General features: G+C 41.1%; 3 protein-coding genes across 8 annotated transcripts in view; all 3 read left to right on the top strand.

Moving 5' to 3' along the window:
* Positions 1-26,703, top strand: part of LOC115422355 (cation-transporting ATPase 13A2-like) — a 113,000-nt gene that overhangs the window by 41,176 nt on the left and 45,121 nt on the right. The window lies entirely within an intron of this gene.
* Positions 5,385-26,703, top strand: LOC115422359 (succinate dehydrogenase [ubiquinone] iron-sulfur subunit, mitochondrial). 4 transcript variants are annotated; one of them, XM_030138651.1, is made up of 6 exons: positions 5,385-5,495; positions 6,245-6,361; positions 6,467-6,568; positions 7,455-7,577; positions 7,647-7,758; positions 26,690-26,703. In XM_030138651.1, the coding sequence occupies exons 1-5, from the start codon at positions 5,469-5,471 to the stop codon at positions 7,725-7,727; spliced, it is 450 nt and encodes a 149-aa protein (XP_029994511.1). In that variant the 5' UTR covers positions 5,385-5,468; the 3' UTR covers positions 7,728-7,758; positions 26,690-26,703. The 4 variants fall into 4 exon arrangements, with proteins under 4 accessions (XP_029994511.1, XP_029994510.1, XP_029994509.1 ...); XM_030138650.1 differs by lacking the exon at positions 26,690-26,703 and adding an exon at positions 8,495-8,505; XM_030138649.1 differs by lacking the exon at positions 26,690-26,703 and adding an exon at positions 7,797-8,102.
* Positions 9,725-26,703, top strand: part of LOC115422356 (cation-transporting ATPase 13A2-like) — a 32,994-nt gene continuing 16,015 nt past the window's right edge. Inside the window, exons 1-6 of the mRNA XM_030138642.1 lie at positions 9,725-9,813; positions 19,095-19,171; positions 23,211-23,378; positions 25,176-25,234; positions 25,321-25,387; positions 25,697-25,776. Coding sequence (XP_029994502.1) covers positions 9,801-9,813; positions 19,095-19,171; positions 23,211-23,378; positions 25,176-25,234; positions 25,321-25,387; positions 25,697-25,776 — 464 coding nt within the window. The 5' untranslated portion in view covers positions 9,725-9,800. The remainder of the gene's footprint in view (positions 9,814-19,094; positions 19,172-23,210; positions 23,379-25,175; positions 25,235-25,320; positions 25,388-25,696; positions 25,777-26,703) is intronic.

Below are 26,703 nucleotides of genomic sequence, written 5' to 3'. Positions count from 1 at the left end.
CTGGTTCTGTAACTGACCCTGGTTCTGTACTGACCCTGGTTCTGTATGACCTGGTTCTGTACTGACCCTGTTCTGTACTGACCCTGGTTCTGTCCTGACCCTGGTTCTGTACTGACCTGGTTCTTAACTGACCTGGTTCTGTACTGACCCTGGTTCTGTAACTGACCCTGGTTCTGTACTGACCCTGGGTTCTGTACTGACCCTGGTTCTGTAACTGACCTGGTTCTTTAACTGACTGGTTCTGTACTGACCCTGGTTCTGTAACTGACCCTGGTTCTGTACTGACCCTGGTTTAACTGACCCTGGTTCTGTACTGACCCTGGTTCTGTCCTGACCCTGGTTCTGTAACTGACCCTGGTTCTGTCCTGACCCTGGTTCTGTCCTGACCCTGGTTCTGTACTGACCCTGGTTCTGTAACTGACCCTGGTTCTGTCCTGACCCTGGTTCTGTCCTGACCCTGGTTCTGTAACTGACCCTGGTTCTTTAACTGACCCTGGTTCTGTACTGACCCTGGTTCTTTAACTGACCCTGGTTCTGTACTGACCCTGGTTCTGTACTGACCCTGGTTCTTTAACTGACCCTGGTTCTGTCCTGACCCTGGTTCTGTCCTGACCCTGGTTCTGTACTGACCTGGTTCTGTCCTGACCCTGGTCTGTAACTGACCCTGGTCTGTACTGACCCTGGTTCTGTAACTGACCCTGGTTCTGTCCTGACCCTGGTTCTGTACTGACCCTGGTTCTTTAACTGACCCTGGTTCTTACTGACCCTGGTTCTGTACTGACCCTGGTTCTGTAACTGACCCTGGTTCTTTAACTGACCCTGGTTCTGTACTGACCCTGGTTCTGTAACTGACCCTGGTTCTTTAACTGACCCTGGTTCTGTAACTGACCCTGGTTCTGTACTGACCCTGGTTCTGTCCTGACCCTGGTTCTGTCCTGACCCTGGTTCTGTACTGACCCTGGCTGTCCTGACCCTGGTTCTGTACTGACCGTGGTTCTTTAACTCCTGGTTCTGTCCTGACCCTGGTTCTGTCTGACCCGGTTCTGTACTGACCCTGGTTCGGTCTGTCCTGACCTGGTTCTGTACTGACCCTGGTTCTGTACTGACCCTGGTTCTGTCCTGACCCTGGTTCTGTCCTGACCCTGGTTCTGTACTGACCGTGGTTCTTTAACTGACCTGGTTCTGTCCTGACCCTGGTTCTGTACTGACCCTGGTTCTCTCCTGACCCTGGTTCTGTACTGACCCTGGTTCTGTAACTGACCCTGGTTCTGTCCTGACCCTGGTTCTGTAACTGACCCTGGTTCTGTAACTGACCCTGGTTCTGTCCTGACCCTGGTTCTGTACTGACCCTGGTTCTGTACTGACCCTGGTTCTGTAACTGACCCTGGTTCTGTCCTGACCCTGGTTCTGTCTGACCCTGGTTCTGTACTGCCCTGGTTCTGTAACTGACCCTGGTTCTGTCCTGACCCTGGTTCTGTACTGACGGTTCTTTAAACTGACCCTGGTTCTGTCCTGACCTGGTTCTGTACTGACCCTGGTTCTGTACTGACCCTGGTTCTGTAACTGACCTGGTTCTGTCGACCCTGGTTCTGTCCTGACCCTGGTTTCTGTACTGACCCTGGTTCTGTAACTGACCCTGGTTCTGTCCTGACCCTGGTTCTGTAACTGACCCTGGTTCTGTCCTGACCTGGTTCTGTCCTGACCCTGGTTCTGTACTGACCCTGGTTCTGTCCTGACCTGGTTCTGTACTGACCCTGGTTCTGTACTGACCTGGTTCTTTAACTGACCCTGGTTCTGTCTGACCCTGGTTCTGTACTGACCCTGGTTCTGTCTGACCCTGGTTCTGTAACTGGACCCTGGTTCTGTACTGACCCTGGTTCTGTAACTGACCCTGGTTCTGTCTGACCCTTGGTTCTGTCTGACCCTGGTTCTGTACTGACCTGGTTCTGTACTGACCCTGGTTCTGTCCTGACCCTGGTTCTGTCCTGACCCTGGTTCTGTCCTGACCCTGGTTCTGTACTGACCCTGGTTCTGTAACTGACCCTGGTTCTTTAACTGACCCTGGTTCTGTCCTGACCCTGGTTCTGTAACTGACCCTGGTTCTGTCCTGACCCTGGTTCTGTACTGACCCTGGTTCTGTCCTGACCCTGGTTCTGTCCTGACCCTGGTTCTGTACTGACACTGGTTCTGTCCTGACCCTGGTTCTGTAACTGACCCTGGTTCTGTACTGACCCTGGTTCTGTAACTGACCCTGGTTCAGCAGCAAAGACAGTTGTGAAAGAGCTGAACTATCACCCTTCAAGGACCGTGGACATTTGATTTTCCCTATCAAACCGCCGACACGTACGACCAAATAAAATCCCGCCTTTCTGTCTAAATCTGAAATAAAGATGATCATAGTGTGTTTGGTGTGTCAAAACTGTGTTCAAGGTTTTTTTTTTTTTTTTTTTTTTTTCCATTTGTTTTATGTTTTCTGTAACATGTGAACTGAACAGGATGAGGAACTTTAAAGGCCAACATGACGCACTCGTACGCTTGACGTCACATCACTCCTGGATGGGCGGGGCTGTGTTACGTACCCGCTGTGATGTAAAGTGTTGAATAAAGCAGAACAGTCAGTTAAGGTGTTCATCTGAGCAGAGCAGGACCATGTCTGTGAGCTGGGGACCTCTGAGCAGGACTGTGTGTGCTGTCCACAACTGTGGAGCCATGGTGGTGAGTACGAAACCCGTCTGAGGTATGCTAATGTGTGTATGCTAATGTGTGGAAGCTAGCCCACAGTCAACAGAAGTGTGTGTGTGTGTGCGTGTGTGTGTGTGTGTGTGTGTGTGTGTGTGTGTGTGTGTGTGTGTGTGTGTGTGTCCAGCTGCAGCAGGTTGGACTGTCCCTCCAACTTTCTTTCTTTCTTTCTTTCTGTCTTTCTTTCTTCAGACAGGGCCAATGCACAAACATGAACCTTAAACAGGACACATGTAGTGCTCTGGTGCTCATTTCCACCCGTAGTTCCTGTTCAGGCTGATGTTAGCATTAAAAAAACAGACGTTAATTAAAACTGAAACATTAAAACAGTTAAAAAAACAAAAAAAAAATCCTATTATAAGTCCGTCTGTGTTAAGTGTAACTGGGACTGGACTTGTGTGTGTAGTTTGGACAGTCCAGTGGGACAGTGTCCCCCTCCTCCCTCTGGCAGACGACTTCAACAACATGGATACAAGTTTAGAAACAGCCGTGGAAGTCAAAGTGGACACATGAGGACAGATGTGTGTCCTCTAACATGAGGACCATGTAAATGTTATGAGTGCTTTGTGTCCTTTCTTTGTGTTGGAGTCAGTTAGGTAACCACAGACTGCCAGTGATGTAACAGCCTGACTGCACTACAGCAGAGCTAACAGCAGGGGGAGACAGGAGCACACACTGGACTGAGTTGACAGACACATACAGTGGACTGGAACTGTTGAGGAAAAATGTGAAGGACCTGAAATGTCTTAAGAGAAGTATGTGGAATTGTACCAATATTCAATCTGTTATTAAGTGTTCTGTGTATTTGTAGATCCACTGTGATCTGTAAGTTGTGATGCAATTGTATAAATGATAAACTGAGGCAGAATATTTTTCAAATTGCGCTTTTTTTTTTTTTCTTAAGAATTTTCAAATTGATATTTCTTCATGTTATGTTCAAGTACGGTTCATAGATGGAAACATTTTCATCACGGAATTTGACTTTTTCACTCAAAAACAGAGAAGAAAACTTTGGAGTTGACATTATTTTTATAAGTTTTTATCCCATTATTTCTATTAGAGCTGCCACTGATTAATCGATTTGGTGCTTGAAGTGAATGGAAAATTCACGATTCGATTAATCGACTTGAATTGTTTGAAGGGAAATATTCTATGTCAGTTTTCCTGAATTGAAGCTTCTTTGTGCGTCACAATAAGCGTCTGTGTGAAACACAACAGTGGAACCAATGTTTAACAGCAGAGAAATGAAGGAAACAAAGCTGAAGATTCAGGAGAACTGTGGTGGAGTGATTTTTTTTGGATCACTTTGAGTCGATTAATCGGTTGCAGCTCTTATTATTTATATTATTGACTGGTCTGGTCCACTGTACATCAGATTAGGCTGAATGTGGAACTGAACTAACATGAGTTTGACAGCCCCGTCTTATTGTTTTCCCTCATCCTTACATACATGGTGCTGGACTCTGTACTTCTTGTACATATTTTATTTGTGTTGTTTCTTCTCATTGCTCTTTCCAGTTGTAGCTCCACAGTGTTTTTTTTAAATGGTTCATCTTCCCTCTGTTTTTGTGATGCAGATTGGTGCGCTACGCCCAGACGGCAGCGGCTCCGGCTCCAGCACCCAGGATAAAGAGTTCCAGATTTACCGATGGGACCCGACACTCCAGGAGACAAACCACGAATGCAGACATATGAAGTGGACCTGAACGTGTAAGACATCTGAGCATGTGCACAAAACAGACCAGTACTTCAGAATGTTCTGCAGGTGTATAACACACACACTGGTCCTGTCATGTTCTGAGCATGAGAACAAACTATGGAAGTAAATCTGTGTCATCAGATTTTGGATTATAAAAGACATTGAATTTATAGCACTGAATTTTTTTTGCAATGAAATTAGTATCAGAATTATTTGTCTCTGAATTCAACTATGTTCATAAATTTAGAATTAAAAAACTTCAGATGCAGTAAATTCAGATACTTAATTTCAGTGCAAAAAAAAAAAAAAAAATCAGTGCTAGAAATTCAGTGTCTTTTATTAATTCCAAATCTGATGACACAGATTACTTCCATAACAACCGTCCCAGTACTTCAGAATGTTCTGCAGGTGGATAACACACTCTGGTGCTGTCGTGTTCTTCACACAGCTGTGGTCCCATGGTGTTGGACGCCCTCATCAAGATCAAAAATGAGATGGATCCACACTGACGTTAGACGCTCCTGCAGAGAGTGTGAGAGTCCACATGAGACCAGAACCACATACGGACCAGATCCAGCAGTACCACATGGACCCGTGTCCTGTCCAGTATTGTCTGTGTTTAAACTCAGTAACTGATCTGTTTAATACATGTATGAACAGGGCTGAGTCAGAAACTGTCACATGACACATTTTAAGGGTAAAAATACTGAAATTCCTGCTTGCGACACAGACTGAAAATGAACCTGATTTTATTGACTTGATTCAAATGTATAAAACATGCTGTTCTCATCAGAAATGGATTCTAAATGAAACACAGGCCAACTTTAATACCTGACCTGATGTTCCCTGTGGCTGGACCTGGTCCACACGTGAACCTGATCAGTCCACAATCTGTTGTTTGATGTATTTTTTTTTTGCAGGTATCTGCGGCTCCTGTGCCATGAACATCAACGGAGGAAACACGCTGGCATGTCTGAACAAAATTGACCACAAACACAAGCAAACCGACTAAATCTACCCCCTCCCACACATGTATGTGGTCAAAGACCTGGTTCCTGTAAGTGTTTTGTAATTCTAATTTATGAACATAGTTGAATTCAGAGACAAACAAATCCAGATACTTATATTTCAGTGCAAAAAAAAATCAGATAGTACGAAAAGTGACGGACCGTGAAGTGTTGTATGGTGCCGCTAGCTAAAATTGCTAGAGCAAAATAATTGATTTTTATCAATCTGACACTGAAAAATATGAAAACGACGGGAATTTGCTCCATAATTTTTATCTGTTTTAGTAAGTTTTGTAACACACCAATACAGTTTCAGTTAGTTATGGTGTTTTAATTCTAGTTTTTATTTATTTCAGTTAACAAAAATGTGTTTACAATTCTAGTTTTGGTCATTTCATTAGTTTTTGTTAACGATAATAACCTTGGACTGTACTGCAGTAAAGCAGGTCCATGGGGGTGGACTGGACCCCCCCTGTGGTTGAGGGACAGTCCCTCTGGACTAAAACACATCCAGGAAAGTGGTGGGAGAAGGTTTAAGAGCGACCAGTGCACACACATTTGACACAAATAAGAAAAGAAATCTGTCAGAATTCATCCTTTGTCACACTTTGATGTTGTTCCCTGTATTATCCACTTCAGTTTCTGTCAAATATTCAAATACTGGTCTGTTGCACTTTAGAGATTTTGTAAATGAAAAGTGCATTCATTCTTATTCTTACTTTTATTTTTACTCTTACTTTTCGTCATATTCCTATATTACTCTTATTCTTGTGTTTATTCTTATCTATGGTTTCACCAGGACATGAGTAACTTCTATGCCCAGTACAAATCCATCGAGCCCTACCTGAAAAAGAAGGACGAGTCTCTGGAAGGGAAGGACCAGTACTACCAGTCTGTGGAAGACCGACAGAAACTGGTACGGCAGCAGCAGCGACACAAACGCCTGCAGAATGAAAGGAAGCACTGTCAGCTGTTGAACAGGTGGACATAAAAGTGTCCTGTCTGTGTGTGTGTCCGACAGGACGGACTGTACGAGTGCATCCTGTGTGCCTGCTGCAGCACCAGCTGTCCAAGCTACTGGTGGAACGGAGACAAGTACCTGGGACCGGCTGTCCTGATGCAGGTACCACCCCCAAATACATACACAAATATACAGACAAGTACCTGGGACCGGCTGTCCTGATGCAGGTACCACCCCCAAATATATACACAAAATATACAGACAAGTACCTGGGACCGGCTGTCCTGATGCAGGTACCACCCCCAAATACATACACAAATATACAGACAAGTACCTGGGACCGGCTGTCCTGATGCAGGTACCACCCCCAAATATATACACAAATATACAGACAAGTACCTGGACCGGCTGTCCTGATGCAGGTACCACCCCCAAATACAGACAAGTACCTGGGACCGGCTGTCCTGATGCAGGTACCACCCCCAAATATATACACAAATATACAGACAAGTACCTGTGGACCGGCTGTCCTGATGCAGGTACCACCCCCAAATATATACACAAATATACAGACAAGTACCTGGGACCGGCTGTCCTGATGCAGGTACCACCCCCAAATATATACACAAAATATACAGACAAGTACCTGGGACCGGGCTGTCCTGATGCAGGTACCACCCCCAAATATATACACAAATATACAGAAAGTACTGGGACCGGCTGTCCTGATGCAGGTGGGGGGGGACCCCACAACCCCCCCCAATAAACAAACAAATAAATAAACTCTCAACTCAGAACTCTGCTGTAGAGGATGGAACGCAGACACTGATCAGATCACTGCTGTTCTCAGATCAAACTGATCAGATGATCCTGTTATATGATCAATAGTAATCAGATTACTGCAGACATGATAGTGATGGAGTACTGGTGTGGATGTAAATGGAATCACTGATGTCTTCTTGGACTGACATCACTGTGACATCATTGTGACATCACTGTGAACAGAACTGAGTGTTGACCGTCTGTGGTGTTTCCTGTTTCCTGTCAGGCGTACCGCTGGATGATCGACTCTCGTGACGAGTTCACAGAAGAGCGTCTGTCCAAACTGCAGGACCCCTTCTCCCTGTACCGCTGCCACACCATCATGAACTGCACTAAAACATGCCCAAAGGTACTTCAGCACAACACAGGCAGCGGCTGTCACATGTACAGGTGTGTTTGAACTGTGTGTGTTCCACAGGGACTGAACCCAGGAAAGGCCATCGCAGAAATTAAGAAGATGATGGCCACGTACAAAGAGAAGAAAACTGCAGCTGCATGATCATGTGACGACCGACGGCAGAGAGAGACGAGTCCAACGCAGAAGAGTGGACTGAAACCAACAGCAGAGAGAGACCGGTGGACTGAAACCTCCAGTGAAGAGCTGGAAGGAGAGGGAACAAACGTGTGCATGGACTCATGATGAAGCAGTTCAACACTGTCAACCCAACATTCTGGGTTCTATTGGAACCTGTTTGGAATAAAACCTGCCTGTGTCGGTGCACCGGCCCAGGCCTGTTCTCATGTATTTACTCTGTAAATATTTAAATGTGTGCTCATTCAAACTGTGGAAGTTAAACTAGAAGACAGAACAGACGTTTGTGTGTGAGTGGTGGCAGACGGCGGTAAAAGCAGAGGTGTAAATAATAAAAGTATGTCCCACTGCTTCAGCCTCAGAGTGGTTTTGTTGTTTAATGTTCAGAAGTGTTTCATAAACCTGGACCTGGTATTCTGGACCCCCAGGGCCAGTGCATGTGGACTCTGGACCCCCAGGGCCAGTGCATGTGGACTCTGGACCCCCCAGGGCCAGTGCATGTGGACTCTGGACCCCCCAGGGCCAGTGCATGTGGACTCTGGACCCCCCAGGGCCAGTGCATGTGGACTCTGGACCCCCCAGGGCCAGTGCATGTGGACTAACACTGATGCAGGACTTCCTGTAGAGGGCGCTCTTCATCTGTTCTTTGGACAAATCTAATCTTTCCATCAAAGCTCTGATGCACTTGGATCCACAGTTCTGAAGTCAGGAAAAATGCATCCTCAAATGTAAAGAGGAGACGTCCTGTTGGTTGGAGGTCAGAGGTCAAAGGGGCGTGTCCTTGTGCATGTGGATGTGAACATGTACTGTTCATCTGCATCAAACCAAAGGCAGGACCTCCAGGTTTGGAAAACAGTTGAACAGGTCCAGCTGTTTCCTCCTGCTGATGTGTGTGGACAGTTTAGGAGCTGTGAGGAAGTCTGAAGAATACCTGCTTTAGGGGATGGGACTAAAAGGATATGTTTAGTTTTTTTAAATTTAATTTTTATTTAGTTTGCTCATATAAATGTACATCCATAAACATATCCAACCAAACATGCCTATATGACATATATGAAAAAAACCTAGATATCTGCAGTAGATATCGACTACAATGAGAGTCACAAACCAAACCTAAATGATGCTAACGCTAACCCACCACAGCTTCGATCAGGGCTGTCCAACTCCTGTTCTGTCAGGTTCCACATTCAGCTCAGTTTAATCTGCAGTGGGCCGAACCAGTCAAATAAGAACAAAATAACCCAGAAATGACTACTGACAATTTTTTATATTAAAAAAAATAACATAAAATTATAAAAACATTTACATTTTACAAACTTTCCAAACAAAAAAGATGTGAATAACCTGAAAAAAACAGATATTTATGAAGAAAAATAAGAAGAAAAAATTGATCAACTTATGATTTCTACGTGTGCGTTACAGATCAGATCTACCACGACACTGAACAGGCAGAATATTGTTAAAATTGCACTGATTTTTCTGTGGACATTCCAGGTTGTTCATATTTGTTCAAGTTATTGATGTTTTATTTTTAAAGGAGATCAGAGTTTAATGTTCTTTGCAATAAATCAAAGAGAAAAAACTGGTGTTGAGGCATGATGTCATTAAACCCAGAAGAACATTTGGAGTCAGTATTTCTCGGTTATTCTGCTGTTATTTTCCAGTTTCACCCCTTGGTTGTTCTCCTCTTCTGCACTTGGTCAGGTCCTCCTGTGGGTCCCCACTGGACCCTCTGGTGGGCCGGGTTTGGACCCCGGACCACATGTTTGACACCTGTGGTTTATATGTGGAAATATGGAGAATAAACCTGTCCATGAGCAGGACTGGTGTTCCTTTAGTTCTAAACACGTGTTCTTTGGTTTGTTCGTAACTCGTTGGTGTCTGTCCAAACCTGGGGACGGCTCTGCGGGTTTTTGGTCCTCGTGCCTTTCCGTAGTGTGTGTGTTTAAACCGGACTGACTGAAGGAGGACCGGTGCGGTGGTTCTGTCCGGTATGAGGGGAAAACAAGTCCATGCGAAGGCTGTCTGCGAGACCTGAGGATGGACAGGACGGGTGAGTGTGTTAGAGAAGGACGGAGACAGACACACAGACAGAGGACAGGACAGATGTGTGCGTTAGCCCTTAGCTATTAGCATCCAGAGCTAGCTGCATGTTCAGCCACAGCTCCTGTCATGTGTGAGGCACTGCTGTCCAACTCCTGTTAGTTCACTTCCACACTCAGGCTAATGTGAGCTGAGGTGGGCCAGACCAGTACAATGACAGGATACAAACTTAGAAATAATGTCAACTCCAAAGTTTTTTCTATGTTTTTGAGAGAAAAAAGTAACATTTCGTAATGAAAATGCTTACATCTACGAACTGTACTTGAACACAACATAAAAATATATGAACAACCTGAAAATTCTTAAGAAAAATAAATGCAATTTGAACAATATTACACCATAGTTTATCATTTATACATGTGCACCACAACGTACAGATCACAGTGGATCTACACATACATAAAATATTTAGGAACAGGCAGAATATTGGGTTTCTATGTTTTTATGCTTTTCAGCTAAAATGTCCTTAGGGGTCAAATGAGTGTCCATCTGTGTCCAGAACAGTTGTCCTACAGTCATAGAAGTGTGTGTAAATAATGCTAATCCATTTGTGCACAGACTACTGATATTCTCTGACAGTGGAAGCTCTATTTTCATAAATATTGGATTTGGAATAGCACGTGTATGTGAAAACTTTTGCTGGTGGACGGACGTGACATTACCCATGATGCTCTGGTCAGTCCCAGTACTTTATTAGGAATAAACTTATAGACTTCCTATTGATAATTGTGCTCTTCTTCATAAATGTTGGTATTGTGGATCTAAAACAATCCCAGCTGACACAAAAACACTAAATGTGTCAGTGGACGGATGTGACATGGTTGTTGTGGATCCCATCATACTGATGCTCTGCAGCCATGTCAGCGTTTACACTAATGATCCCTGTGCAAAAACTAGGAGCACTATTATTTATTGGATAGTTTAGCATCAGACTAAAGAGGAAAGAACAATCTAGAATTGTTCTTTGTGTCTAAAAATGCTTCTTATTGTAAAAGTGTTGATGTAAACAGTGCTGTGTGCCATTCTTCATGTATGTATTGGTGGAACAGAAGCAGGATGGATCAGCACCATACTCCAGATTGAACCTGTACAAATAAAACATGTGATATGGAGGAGAGAATCTGGGAAGAAAAACTGGGGAATCCAAAAGAAGAGAAGATTTGTTTTTCAGCTCAGTTCAGTTCAAATAGAACTTGTCCATTTGTGACATGAAAATATAGCATTAATTGTGCTGAAATGGTTCATTTTGGAGCTGAAAACATAGTTCATATGAGCATCAACATGTTGAACAGAACTGAAATCCTGTCCATTTGAACAACTGTCATTTACCAACACAGAGTTCCTTTGGATTCACTGAGACTGATTTAATATGAACACAGACACAGAAGAGCTGTGAGCACATGTAGACTGTAGATAACACATGTAGACTGTAGATAACACATGTAGACTGTAGATAACACATGTAGACTATAGATAACACATGTAGACTGTAGATAACACATGTAGACTGTAGATAACACACATGTAGACTATAGATAACACACATGTAGACTGTAGATAACACATGTAGACTGTAGATAACACATGTAGACTGTAGATAACACATGTAGACTATAGATAACACATGTAGACTGTAGATAACACATGTAGACTATAGATAACACACATGTAGACTGTAGATAACACATGTAGACTGTAGATAACACATGTAGACTATAGATAACACACATGTAGACTGTAGATAACACATGTAGACTATAGATAACACATGTAGACTGTAGATAACACATGTAGACTATAGATAACACATGTAGACTGTAGATAACACATGTAGACTGTAGATAACACATGTAGACTGTAGATAACACACATGTAGACTATAGATAACACATGTAGACTGTAGATAACCCACATGTAGACTATAGATAACACATGTAGACTGTAGATAACACATGTAGACTATAGATAACCCACATGTAGACTATAGATAACACATGTAGACTGTAGATAACACATGTAGACTGTAGATAACACACATGTAGACTATAGATAACACACATGTAGACTGTAGATAACACATGTAGACTATAGATAACACATGTAGACTGTAGATAACACATGTAGACTATAGATAACACATGTAGACTGTAGATAACCCACATGTAGACTATAGATAACACATGTAGACTGTAGATAACACATGTAGACTATAGATAACCCACATGTAGACTATAGATAACACATGTAGACTGTAGATAACACATGTAGACTGTAGATAACACACATGTAGACTATAGATAACACACATGTAGACTGTAGATAACACATGTAGACTATAGATAACACATGTAGACTGTAGATAACACATGTAGACTGTAGATAACACACATGTAGACTGTAGATAACACACATGTAGACTGTAGATAACACATGTAGACTGTAGATAACACACATGTAGACTATAGATAACACATGTAGACTGTAGATAACACATGTAGACTGTAGATAACACATGTAGACTGTAGATAACACACATGTAGACTATAGATAACACATGTAGACTGTAGATAACACATGTAGACTGTAGATAACACATGTAGACTGTAGATAACACACATGTAGACTATAGATAACACATGTAGACTGTAGATAACCCACATGTAGACTATAGATAACACATGTAGACTGTAGATAACACATGTAGACTGTAGATAACCCACATGTAGACTATAGATAACACATGTAGACTGTAGATAACACATGTAGACTGTAGATAACACACATGTAGACTATAGATAACACACATGTAGACTGTAGATAACACACATGTAGACTGTAGATAACACACATGTAGACTGTAGGTAACACACATGTAGACTGTAGATAACACATGTAGACTATAGATAACACATGTAGACTGTAGATAACACATGTAGACTATAGATAACACATGTAGACTGTAGATAACACACATGTAGACTGTAGATAACACACATGTAGACTGTAGATAACACATGTAGACTGTAGATAACACATGTAGACTATAGATAACACATGTAGACTGTAGATAACACATGTAGACTGTAGATAACACACATGTAGACTGTAGATAACACATGTAGACTATAGATAACACATGTAGACTATAGATAACACATGTAGACTGTAGATAACACACATGTAGACTGTAGATAACACACATGTAGACTGTAGATAACACACATGTAGACTGTAGATAACACATGTAGACTGTAGATAACACACATGTAGACTGTAGATAACACACATGTAGACTGTAGATAACACATGTAGACTGTAGATAACACACATGTAGACTGTAGATAATACACATGTAGACTGTAGATAACCCACATGTAGACTGTAGATAACACATGTAGACTGTAGATAACACACATGTAGACTATAGATAACACATGTAGACTGTAGATAACACACATGTAGACTGTAGATAACACATGTAGACTGTAGATAACACACATGTAGACTATAGATAACACACATGTAGACTGTAGATAATACACATGTAGACTGTAGATAACCCACATGTAGACTGTAGATAACACATATAGACTATAGATAACACATGTAGACTATAGATAACACATGTAGACTGTAGATAACACACATGTAGACTGTAGATAACACACATGTAGACTATAGATAACACATGTAGACTGTAGATAACACACATGTAGACTATAGATAACACATGTAGACTGTAGATAACACACATGTAGACTATAGATAACACATGTAGACTGTAGATAACACATGTAGACTGTAGATAACACACATGTAGACTATAGATAACACATGTAGACTGTAGATAACACATGTAGACTGTAGATAACACACATGTAGACTGTAGATAACACATGTAGACTGTAGATAACACATGTAGACTGTAGATAACACATGTAGACTATAGATAACACACATGTAGACTGTAGATAACACATGTAGACTATAGATAACACATGTAGACTGTAGATAACACATGTAGACTATAGATAACACATGTAGACTGTAGATAACACATGTAGACTGTAGATAACACATGTAGACTATAGATAACACACATGTAGACTGTAGATAACACATGTAGACTGTAGATAACACATGTAGACTGTAGATAACACACATGTAGACTGTAGATAACACACATGTAGACTGTAGATAACACATGTAGACTGTAGATAACACATGTAGACTGTAGATAACACATGTAGACTGTAGATAACACACATGTAGACTATAGATAACACATGTAGACTGTAGATAACACACATGTAGACTATAGATAACACATGTAGACTGTAGATAACACACATGTAGACTATAGATAACACATGTAGACTGTAGATAACACATGTAGACTGTAGATAACACACATGTAGACTGTAGATAACACACATGTAGACTGTAGATAACACATGTAGACTGTAGATAACACACATGTAGACTGTAGATAATACACATGTAGACTGTAGATAACCCACATGTAGACTGTAGATAACACATGTAGACTATAGATAACACATGTAGACTATAGATAACACATGTAGACTGTAGATAACACACATGTAGACTGTAGATAACACACATGTAGACTATAGATAACACATGTAGACTGTAGATAACACACATGTAGACTGTAGATAACACATGTAGACTGTAGATAACACACATGTAGACTATAGATAACACATGTAGACTGTAGATAACACACATGTAGACTATAGATAACACATGTAGACTGTAGATAACACATGTAGACTGTAGATAACACACATGTAGACTATAGATAACACATGTAGACTGTAGATAACACATGTAGACTGTAGATAACACACATGTAGACTGTAGATAACACATGTAGACTGTAGATAACACATGTAGACTGTAGATAACACATGTAGACTATAGATAACACACATGTAGACTGTAGATAACACATGTAGACTATAGATAACACATGTAGACTGTAGATAACACATGTAGACTATAGATAACACATGTAGACTGTAGATAACACATGTAGACTATAGATAACACATGTAGACTGTAGATAACACATGTAGACTATAGATAACACACATGTAGACTGTAGATAACACATGTAGACTGTAGATAACACATGTAGACTGTAGATAACACACATGTAGACTATAGATAACACACATGTAGACTGTAGATAACACACATGTAGACTGTAGATAACACATGTAGACTGTAGATAACACATGTAGACTGTAGATAACACACATGTAGACTATAGATAACACATGTAGACTGTAGATAACACACATGTAGACTATAGATAACACATGTAGACTGTAGATAACACATGTAGACTGTAGATAACACACATGTAGACTATAGATAACACATGTAGACCTGTAGATAACACATGTAGACTGTAGATAACACACATGTAGACTGTAGATAACACATGTAGACTGTAGATAACACATGTAGACTGTAGATAACACATGTAGACTGTAGATAACACACATGTAGACTATAGATAACACATGTAGACTGTAGATAACACATGTAGACTGTAGATAACACACATGTAGACTATAGATAACACATGTAGACTGTAGATAACACATGTAGACTGTAGATAACACACATGTAGACTGTAGATAACACATGTAGACTGTAGATAACACATGTAGACTGTAGATAACACACATGTAGACTGTAGATAACACATGTAGACCGTAGATAACAGACATGTAGACTGTAGATAACACATGTAGACTGTAGATAACAATGTAGACTGTAGATAACACACATGTAGACTATAGATAACACATGTAGACTGTAGATAACACATGTAGACTGTAGATAACACACATGTAGACTGTAGATAACACATGTAGACTGTAGATAACACATGTAGACTGTAGATAACAGACATGTAGACTGTAGATAACACATGTAGACTGTAGATAACACATGTAGACTGTAGATAACACACATGTAGACTGTAGATAACACATGTAGACCGTAGATAACAGACATGTAGACTGTAGATAACACATGTAGACTGTAGATAACACATGTAGACTGTAGATAACACACATGTAGACTATAGATAACACATGTAGACTGTAGATAACACATGTAGACTGTAGATAACACACATGTAGACTGTAGATAACACATGTAGACTGTAGATAACAGACATGTAGACTGTAGATAACACATGTAGACTGTAGATAACACATGTAGACTGTAGATAACACACATGTAGACTATAGATAACACATGTAGACTGTAGATAACACATGTAGACTGTAGATAACACACATGTAGACTGTAGATAACACACATGTAGACTGTAGATAACACATGTAGACTGTAGATAACACACATGTAGACTGTAGATAACACATGTAGACTGTAGATAACACATGTAGACTGTAGATAACACATGTAGACTGTAGATAACACATGTAGACTGTAGATAACACACATGTAGACTATAGATAACACATGTAGACTGTAGATAACACATGTAGACTGTAGATAACACATGTAGACTGTAGATAACACACATGTAGACTGTAGATAACACATGTAGACTGTAGATAACACACATGTAGACTGTAGATAACACATGTAGACTGTAGATAACACACATGTAGACTGTAGATAACACATGTAGACTGTAGATAACACACATGTAGACTGTAGATAACACATGTAGACCATAGATAACAGACATGTAGACTATAGATAACACACATGCTGCCTACAGCCTGCTGCTGGGCTCCAGTTTTCTTCAGGAGCAGAATTCAACACAACACCTGTGACTGCTGTTCATGTGTGAGCGCGTGCAGTGCGCGTGAGCCGGTGCCATGTTCTTTTAGAGTTGTCTTAGTCTGTGTATCCGTTTATACCGGTGGACTGGGATGGGCCGAGCCCAAAAGAAAAGGAAAAAGGAAAAAGGAGGAGGAAATAGGCCGTTGAACAGGTAGACGGGAACCGGAGCAGGAGGAGGCACGCGCAGGTAGGTCCAGGAACAGGTGGGGTTTGACCAACTTTAAGGTTTTTCTTAACAGGATATCCTAAAGTTAGCTTTAGGTGAGTGTGTTTTCCTCTTAAATGCGGTTAATTCCCTCATATATTTGTCGTTTTGTGGTTTGTTTGACGTTTCTTTTGGAGGCGGAAGCGTCGCGCGAGCTTTGTTACTTGTTTTGAATGACTTTACGACACTTTGTTGTGGTTTCCTCCTTATCTCCTAGTTTATCACATTCACGATAACATTATTGTAAAACCTTTAACGAGATGTATGTGTGTGCTCGTAAACCTGTTCATGTTTCTCCAGGTGTCTGTGTTTACTCAGCTGATAGTTTCAGGGTGGGTTTCCCAAACACTGACCCCGGACCCAAAACCGGTCCGGACCTGGTTCTGCTGGGTCCACAACATACACTGTGTGGTCCTTAAGGCATATTTTGTAAGAGTTTTATGTTTTCTTGTTAGTTCGTTATTGTAGCAGTGTGTTTGGATAATGTTAAATAAGCAAGACAGTTTGAAAAGTACGTTAAACGTGAATTTCACTGAATTAATTTTGTCATACGCAAACTTTCGGTTCACGATCTATCTCTTCCGGTTTTAGTAATATGCACGAACTTTATTTCGAAGCTCATCTGTACTCATTCAAAACGCTCCCAAATCATCCTAGTCCATACTGTACAAGACACTGAATACACAGTTCTAATTTGACTGATGAGTTGATTTTCTTTTCTTTGACAAATGTGTTTATTACTATTTAAAACTTTACAATTCTTATATACAGTTACTAAATCTTTACTTGTTAAAAGCTTTAGATTCTATTGTTACATCACAAATCAAACAACAAAAATAACCCTGAACAGAGAACCTGTGATTAAAGTGGAACCTTTAGTCTGATGACAGTGTTGGGATCAAGGTTCTAATAGTTTGGGATTTTTCATTCTAGTTTAGTTTTATTTAGTTTGGACTTGTATTTCTGATTCAGTTCATTTGAATTCGTTTTTAGAGCAGGTTTGCTAGTTTTTATTAGTTTTAATTTTTTTCTAAATACTTAGTTGTAGTTCAGTTGTAGTTCAGTTGTAGTTCAGTGGTCTCTTTTCTCTTCTTCTCTGTGCTCCTATTCAAATCAATCCCAGACAGGACTCTGCTGCTTTAGTCTCCATGTTTCCAGGTAGAGTGGGGACCAGAAGACGACTGGAAACCACAAGTGAACACAAGTGACGGAGCAAAAAGTGTCGTATGGAGACAGCACAGAAAACTGAGAGAGACAAAGAAATCCATTGAACATCAATCTGACATTGACAAAGACCAAAACCAAGGGAATTTGATCCAGAATTTGTATCTGTTTTAGTTAGTTTAGTAAACACACAATACAGTTTCAGTTAGTTATGGTTTTTTCTTTTAATTTCCTCCTTCAGGAGGTATTGTGATCACTTTGCTTTGTGTGTTTGTGTGTCTGTTTGTTCATCTTTAGTGTAAAACTCTTCCACCCATCTTTCCCAGATCTTCCCCACAGATAGGCCTAGGCCCTGGGACCAACCCAGTCCATTTTGGTCCCAGTAGGACAAAGTTCAAGGTCACAGCAAGGTCACAACATCTACAGTTTTCCATCTGTCATCACTGAGACATTTTCCAAAATTCATCCAAAATTCCAATCGACTCTGATTCTCCTCCAGTTGGATCCACCTGTAGCTTAGAACAATCTCTTGTATGTGGAACTAAATTGTCCACATCCACTGTGGAATGTGGACTCTGTGGACATTTACACTGAAAATCCCATTTCCCACACATTTAAAATTAGAACTCAACTAATATTGATGTGAATTGAATCTAATTGGACAGACACATGACTGGGACCAGATTCAACTGTTTGTGTGTATGGAACAACCTGGAAACTGTTGGATTTAAACAAAGAGTGGATCCACACATGCACAGAGTTCAGGCTGAAGGAGGAGCTCTGAGTTCTGAACACTTGTTGTTTTTATTTATTTCAGTTAATGAAAATGTTTTTTCAGTGCTAGTTTCGGTCATGTTGTAAGTTTTTGTTAACGATAATAACCTTGCCCTGAACCATACTGTCCAGCTGACTCTTGTGTGTGTGTTGGTGTGTCGTCCACATGACCAGTGCAGCAGAGGCCCTTGTTGACCATATCTGATCCTGTGTGTCCATGTGTGTTGTAGGCAGCGTCCAGGAGCCCCAGGTCCAGCTCCCATCAGCCCGTCCATCGGACCCTCTGCTCCATCCTGACTCACATATGGTAAGAGGCTTCTCACTGTTTCTACCTTTAGATTTCAGACTTGGAATGTGAGAAACAGGAACAGTGTGGACGGCAGACAGTCTAATTTAGATGTGTGCCCAGCTGTCACCTGTAGAAGAGGAACAGACACATGGGTCACATACATGAGCTTAACCTCATGTTATAATTACACAAGTCAGATCCACACATGGACTCCAGTCTGTGGACCGGTTGAATCCAGGTGTTTGTGTTCTAACGGCTCTGGGATCCAGAACAAGAAGGACTAATGTCAGAATACAGCTGGATATTATGGGATAGATATCAGTGCGTTGGTTCGTTTGGGTTCAGTTCTTCTCTTTGTTTCTAAAATGACTCAGATGGTTTGGACTGAATTTAGATCAACATTAATTTATTTTTTTTTCTCCCTGACTCTGATTTTCAGTGTTCTTCCTCTAAATGTCTCTAATATTTGTCCTGCTCTGACTGTAAATACTAATTTTCTTCCTCATCGAACCATCTACTGTCATCACATCTGACTGAGGAAGACAAATCTACCATTAAACTCCAGTCAAATACTAATGTTTCTCAACTCTATGGACATAAATTATTCTACTGTCTAAAGCCCATGACCATATGCCCACCCCCCCCCACCCCCCCATAGTCTACAGGAGATGTTTGAGTCCAGGCAAAGGAATTATAATTTAAGGGGTACTGAAATCTACAAGAAAATGAAGTGTAGAACAAACATACAGTAAAAAGCCAGTGTATCTGTGTTAGAGGGTCCATCTGTGGAATAATCTGGAACAAAACTGAAAAGTGTCTTCTTCAATCTGTGCATTTAAAAGGATGAATAAATCCACTATAATAACAAAATATAGAACATTATAGAAGTACGCATAAAATAAGACATTATTGTAGTTAATTGGTTTTCATGATAAGAAGATACTATCATATTTATTGATCACTGTATTTGGAGTAAATATGTAAAGTGCATATAATATTATAGTTTATATTAAAAACGGTTGATTATGTAAATCTGATTGTGTGTGAGGTGACTAAAAAAGTGTACATGAAGGGTTTGTGTTATTGTAAAAATATACAGAGGAAAATGTGTGTTAACAAAGCAAAGGATGTGGATTTAATTTGATAGTTAGTTTGTAAAAGGGGGTGGAGTCAATAAGTTTTACTTCTGGACACTCCTTTTCGAGTGCAGAAAAATTTATTTATTTATTTTTTACCATGTTGTATGATTCTTTGTTGTCTGGTGATTCTATGAGCTCAAAATAAAACTACTACTACTACTAAATCTGTGGACACATCATGTCTCCAGCTGTCAGATGTCCTGTTCAGGAGGATTGGACACACAAACATCAATATTAATAATCAATAGGATATCTATCCCATAATATCCAACTGTATTCTGACATTAGTCCTTATTGTTTTGGATCCCAGAGCCCTGTTAGAACACAAACACCTGGATTCAACGGAAACACAGACTGATGGACACATATGAGTTAGACAGTTTTGAATCTGAGGATAAGGACGTTCATGTGTGCTTTTGGACGTTCAGCTGTGCTTTTGGACGTTCAGCTGTGCTTTTGGACGTTCAGCTGTGCTTTTGGACGTTCATGTGTGCTTTTGGACGTTCATGTGTGCTTTTGGACGTTCAGCTGTGCTTTTGGACGTTCATGTGTGCTTTTGGACGTTCATGTGTGCTTTGGACGTTCAGCTGTGCTTTTGGACGTTCAGCTGTGCTTTTGGACGTTCATGTGTGCTTTTGGACGTTCATGTGTGCTTTTGGACGTTCAGCTGTGCTTTTGGACGTTCATGTGTGCTTTTGGACGTTCAGCTGTGCTCTTGGACGTTCATGTGTGCTTTTGGACGTTCAGCTGTGCTCTTGGACGTTCATGTGTGCTTTTGGACGTTCAGCTGTGCTTTTGGACGTTCATGTGTGCTTTTGGACGTTCAGCTGTGCTTTTGGACGTTCAGCTGTGCTTTTGGACGTTCAGCTGTGCTTTGGACGTTCAGCTGTGCTTTTGGACGTTCATGTGTGCTCTTGGACGTTCAGCTGTGCTTTTGGACGTTCATGTGTGCTTTTGGACGTTCAGCTGTGCTTTTGGACGTTCATGTGTGCTTTTGGACGTTCATGTGTGCTTTTGGACGTTCAGCTGTGCTTTTGGACGTTCAGCTGTGCTTTTGGACGTTCAGCTGTGCTTTTGGACGTTCAGCTGTGCTTTTGGACGTTCAGCTGTGCTTTTGGACGTTCATGTGTGCTCTTGGACGTTCAGCTGTGCTTTTGGACGTTCATGTGTGCTTTTGGACGTTCAGCTGTGCTTTTGGACGTTCATGTGTGCTTTTGGACGTTCAGCTGTGCTTTTGGACGTTCAGCTGTGCTTTTGGACGTTCATGTGTGCTTTTGGACGTTCAGCTGTGCTCTTGGACGTTCAGCTGTGCTTTTGGACGTTCATGTGTGCTTTTGGACGTTCAGCTGTGCTTTTGGACGTTCAGCTGTGCTTTTGGACGTTCAGCTGTGCTCTTGGACGTTCATGTGTGCTCTTGGACGTTCAGCTGTGCTTTTGGACGTTCATGTGTGCTTTTGGACGTTCATGTGTGCTTTTGGACGTTCAGCTGTGCTTTTGGACGTTCAGCTGTGCTTTTGGACGTTCATGTGTGCTTTTGGACGTTCAGCTGTGCTTTTGGACGTTCATGTGTGCTTTTGGACGTTCAGCTGTGCTTTTGGACGTTCAGCTGTGCTTTTGGACGTTCAGCTGTGCTTTTGGACGTTCAGCTGTGCTTTTGGACGTTCATGTGTGCTTTTGGACGTTCAGCTGTGCTTTTGGACGTTCAGCTGTGCTCTTGGACGTTCATGTGTGCTCTTGGACGTTCAGCTGTGCTTTTGGACGTTCATGTGTGCTTTTGGACGTTCAGCTGTGCTTTTGGACGTTCATGTGTGCTCTTGGACGTTCATGTGTGCTCTTGGACGTTCAGCTGTGCTTTTGGACGTTCATGTGTGCTTTTGGACGTTCATGTGTGCTTTTGGACGTTCATGTGTGCTTTTGGACGTTCAGCTGTGCTTTTGGACGTTCATGTGTGCTTTTGGACGTTCAGCTGTGCTTTTGGACGTTCATGTGTGCTTTTGGACGTTCAGCTGTGCTTTTGGACGTTCAGCTGTGCTCTTGGACGTTCATGTGTGCTCTTGGACGTTCAGCTGTGCTTTTGGACGTTCATGTGTGCTTTTGGACGTTCAGCTGTGCTTTTGGACGTTCATGTGTGCTTTTGGACGTTCATGTGTGCTCTTGGACGTTCAGCTGTGCTTTTGGACGTTCATGTGTGCTTTTGGACGTTCATGTGTGCTTTTGGACGTTCAGCTGTGCTTTTGGACGTTCAGCTGTGCTTTTGGACGTTCATGTGTGCTTTTGGACGTTCATGTGTGCTCTTGGACGTTCAGCTGTGCTTTTGGACGTTCAGCTGTGCTCTTGGACGTTCATGTGTGCTTTTGGACGTTCATGTGTGCTTTTGGACGTTCATGTGTGCTCTTGGACGTTCATGTGTGCTTTTGGACGTTCATGTGTGCTTTTGGACGTTCAGCTGTGCTTTTGGACGTTCAGCTGTGCTCTTGGACGTTCATGTGTGCTTTTGGACGTTCATGTGTGCTTTTGGACGTTCAGCTGTGCTCTTGGACGTTCATGTGTGCTTTTGGACGTTCATGTGTGCTTTTGGACGTTCAGCTGTGCTTTTGGACGTTCATGTGTGCTTTTGGACGTTCAGCTGTGCTTTTGGACGTTCATGTGTGCTTTTGGACGTTCATGTGTGCTTTTGGACGTTCATGTGTGCTTTTGGACGTTCATGTGTGCTTTTGGACGTTCATGTGTGCTCTTGGACGTTCATGTGTGCTCTTGGACGTTCATGTGTGCTTTTGGACGTTCATGTGTGCTTTCAGATGTTCTCTGTAACTGGTCCCTCAGGTGCAGTTGAAGCTGTGACAGTGCTTTAATTCCATCCCAGTGGAGCAGGTTTGCATCCATAACTCTGTCCTTCCTGGTGTCTTGTGTCTCCTCAGGATGTGAAGGGTTATCAGTGGGTGCGTTGGCGGCTGTGGCTGTGTCGTCTGATGGCGCCGCTATCCTTGGGTCTCCTCCTCCTCGTCTTTCACTGGCGTCCACGTCTGTCCATCCTGCTCCGCTGCTGCTCGTGTCCTCTGGCTCTAGCAGATATTCTGCTCATCAGAGTGAGAACTAACTCCTGCTGTCCAGATCACTGTGTCCCACTGTATTTTTGAAAAGTTACTGAGATAAAATGACTGTTCTGGTTTATTATTTCAGTGGATGAAAGGTACAGAGCTGTGAAAGATATATTTTACCCCTTCTTGATTTCAAGGTTCAAGGTTACTTTATTTATGGAAGTAAATCTGTGTCATCTGATTTTGTATAATAAAAGACACTGAATTTCTAGCACTGATTTTTTTTTTTTTTTTTTGCACTGAAATTAAGTATCTGATTTTTTTTGCATCTGAATTTTTTTAAATTCTAAATTTATGAACAGTTGAATTCAGAGACAAACAATTCAGATACTTAATTTCAGTGCAAAAAAAAAAAATCAGTGCTACAAATTCAATGTCTTTTATAATTCAGAATCTGATGACGCGGATTTCCTTCCATATTTTTTTTCTACCCGTGGGTAGGTTTGTTTTGCAGACATAGTGATTGCATTTGGCGTTACAGCATAACACACGTTGAACCTATTCAGCAGGTACTTGATCGAGTGTCCAGACAAAAAGTGCTCAGTGTTCCACTATTCAACAGAACAGCAGCATGGATAAGGAAAAGACTAAAATAAATAAATAAACTCCTCAGACCCGGGAAATGTCAGCAAAATACCAGCTTTTGTTGTTTTTATTAAATCAGTGCCTGTATTGGAAACATCAGGATGCAACATTTTTTTCAGATGCAGTTTTAACATTTTTATGGAATGTTCTTTGTGGTGGACAGTTTTCTTTTTTTTGTATAAAGTTGTGAAACTCTTGTCCGCAAATGTGGACAGAAAACCCTGGCTCTGTAACAATATGACAATTTCATATTACGGTTATTGTGACCAAAATTATCACGGTTATCATTATTATTGTGGTATTATTGAAATTGCGCTCAAAATGTTCAAAAAGTACTGATACACACACTGAAATAATTTAACCAAGTTGTATTTAAAAAAGAAACAAAAAAACAAATCTAATAACAGTCCCAATGTCCCTTCTGTGTCAGAAACATTCCAATATTAACCCTTAGTGGTCTGAGTCTATTCTGTCTGTTTTTCAGTCCTTTTGATTTGGCCTTTATATACTATAGAAACAAATGTTTACTATACCCATGTTTGGGATCTGTTTTTTCAGCACAGCGTCATCTATATCATCTGTCTGTTATTTTTTCACTTTAACCTACTATAAAAACACAAAAGAACAAAAAACACACAAAAAAATTGATAAAATCTGATTTGAAAAATGTGTATAATTTATTGCATAAATAACACACAGATGCTTAACGAACCTTTTCACAGACTTTAAAAGTGAATATTGGTTCCAAATATTAGGTATAGAAAATTAAAATTGTAATAAATTAAAACTATACTCAAATATTTGACATTAAAGCAGATCTGTACATAGGGTTTTCTCCCCTAAAAGTTCAGTAATCAAACACAGTTATCATGAGATTAGAATTTAAATGGTAATACTAACCGTCTGTGATTTTACTGCGGTTTATCATACCAATACTGAGGCCTCTTGGCTTTAATTATATAGATGCTGTACATGGACTTTAGAACATTCACACCAACACCTTTGATGTATCTGTAGCTGTTTACTTTTCAGTTTTGGGGAAATAAAAATCCTTATTAGACTCTTCCAGGTAGATTCCCTCCACGTCCCAGCGCTTGTTGACAGTATTTCAGTGGACTGTGGTCTAACCATCAGCTCCAGATCCAGATTCTTTCCTTTCCAGCCCTGGTCTGATCATAAACTGGTACTTTTTCCTTTCAGGACAGTTTTGGTGAGCAGCATGTGGTGGAGGTCCTCACAGAGGAGATGGATGAGGGCAGGTCAGACACAGGCCTCTGTTGAATTAAAACAGCACATTTTACTACTGGACTGTGTGCAGACGTGCACTGTGGGCTTTGTGTTTCAGCTGGGAGATGTTTGGAGAGATGGAAGACACCGAATGGAGAGACAATGTGGAACTGTACAAGGAGAAGGTAAGGGGGGTGGGGTAGGGTGGGGGTATGTACAGCATATTAGGGATGCACCATAAGTGTTTTTTACTACCAATAACTTCCTGCTGCTGGTCACCAACCCCGATACCTAACACCAATAGTTCCCATTGTTCCAGTTCTTTCACTCTTATTTCAGTGTAAAACTCTGCTCTGGTCCATGCTGTGTTTACCTCCCACTGGGTTCATGCACAGTGAAAGTTCAACCCTAACCACAGGAACACTGGGACAGTTATTGTGCATCCCAACTGCATATGTGCTCTGTAAGACTCACATCATTCTAATGTGTTCCAGAAAACTCTCCTGCGCTACTACCTGTATGAGGGGCTGCGCTACGTCTGGTTGGACAGGAAGGGAGCCTACTGTCCAGTCAGGTACTGAGGGGGAGGGGCTTAAACACTGGAAATCTGGGAACCAATTGGATTTAAGATGACTTCAAATGATGCAAGTAGGGAGTCTAATGTTAAACACCAAAGGTCTGAAAGGCCCATGGTCTTGTTTTTGTCACTACTTTATTGTATCACCACACTGTAATACTTCCGTGGAAATGGTTTGCAATTAATTACCTCCACCAAGGAGGTTCTGTTTTTGTCGACATTGGTTTGTCTGTCTGTGTGCAAGGTAACTCAAAAAGTTACAGATGGATTTGGATGAAAATTTCAGGAAATGTTGATACTGGCACAAGGAACCAATGATTAAATTTTGATGGTGATCGGGGGGTGGGGGGGGGACTGATCTACCTTGGCGGAGGTCTGCGCTCTCCAAGTGCTTTTCTAGTTTATTATTGGGTTTATAATTACGGTTCAGACATATTAAACTTTTAGCCTCCTAACTAGCTTTTTACAGACATTTCTGACACAGCCATAGACTCAAGGATGATTAGAATTTGGTGATTTATTTATTTTTAAAGAAAAAATGTATTCATTAATTTATTTCATTTTACTTATTAGAGCCGAACCGATTAATCAATTAGGTGCTTGAAGTGAATGCAAAAATTCACGATTTGATTAACTGACTCGAATTGATTGAAGGGAAATATTCTCTGTCAGTTTTCCTGAATTGAAGCTTCTTTGTGCATCACAATAAGTGTCCATGTGAAACACAGCAGTGGAACCAATGTTTAACAGCAGAGAAATGAAGGAAACAAAGCTTTGATTCACAGAAGGACACTCAATCGCCCAAACTGGAGTATAAAGACATTAAATTCAGAGTTATAATGAAAAACAAACAATGAGAAATTATGTACAACACTCTAATTATGATGGATAAACAGTTTGTGGTGTACAGTGGACAGAGACAGA

The sequence above is a fragment of the Sphaeramia orbicularis genome, chromosome 7 (assembly GCF_902148855.1).
Source record: "Sphaeramia orbicularis chromosome 7, fSphaOr1.1, whole genome shotgun sequence".
In the NCBI taxonomy this organism is placed as follows: domain Eukaryota; kingdom Metazoa; phylum Chordata; class Actinopteri; order Kurtiformes; family Apogonidae; genus Sphaeramia; species Sphaeramia orbicularis.
The sequence above is the reverse complement of the archived record's forward strand: the minus strand, read 5'-3'. Positions and strand labels throughout refer to the sequence as shown.

Excerpts from the sequence above, each read along its gene's own strand:
- LOC115422359 (XM_030138651.1), top strand. The coding sequence starts at position 5,469 with ATGTATGTGGTCAAAGACCTGGTTCCT. Across the intron at positions 6,362-6,466 it reads TGGAAGACCGACAGAAACTG|GACGGACTGTACGAGTGCAT; the intron begins GTACGGCAGCAG and ends TGTGTCCGACAG. Across the intron at positions 7,578-7,646 it reads GCACTAAAACATGCCCAAAG|GGACTGAACCCAGGAAAGGC; the intron begins GTACTTCAGCAC and ends TGTGTTCCACAG.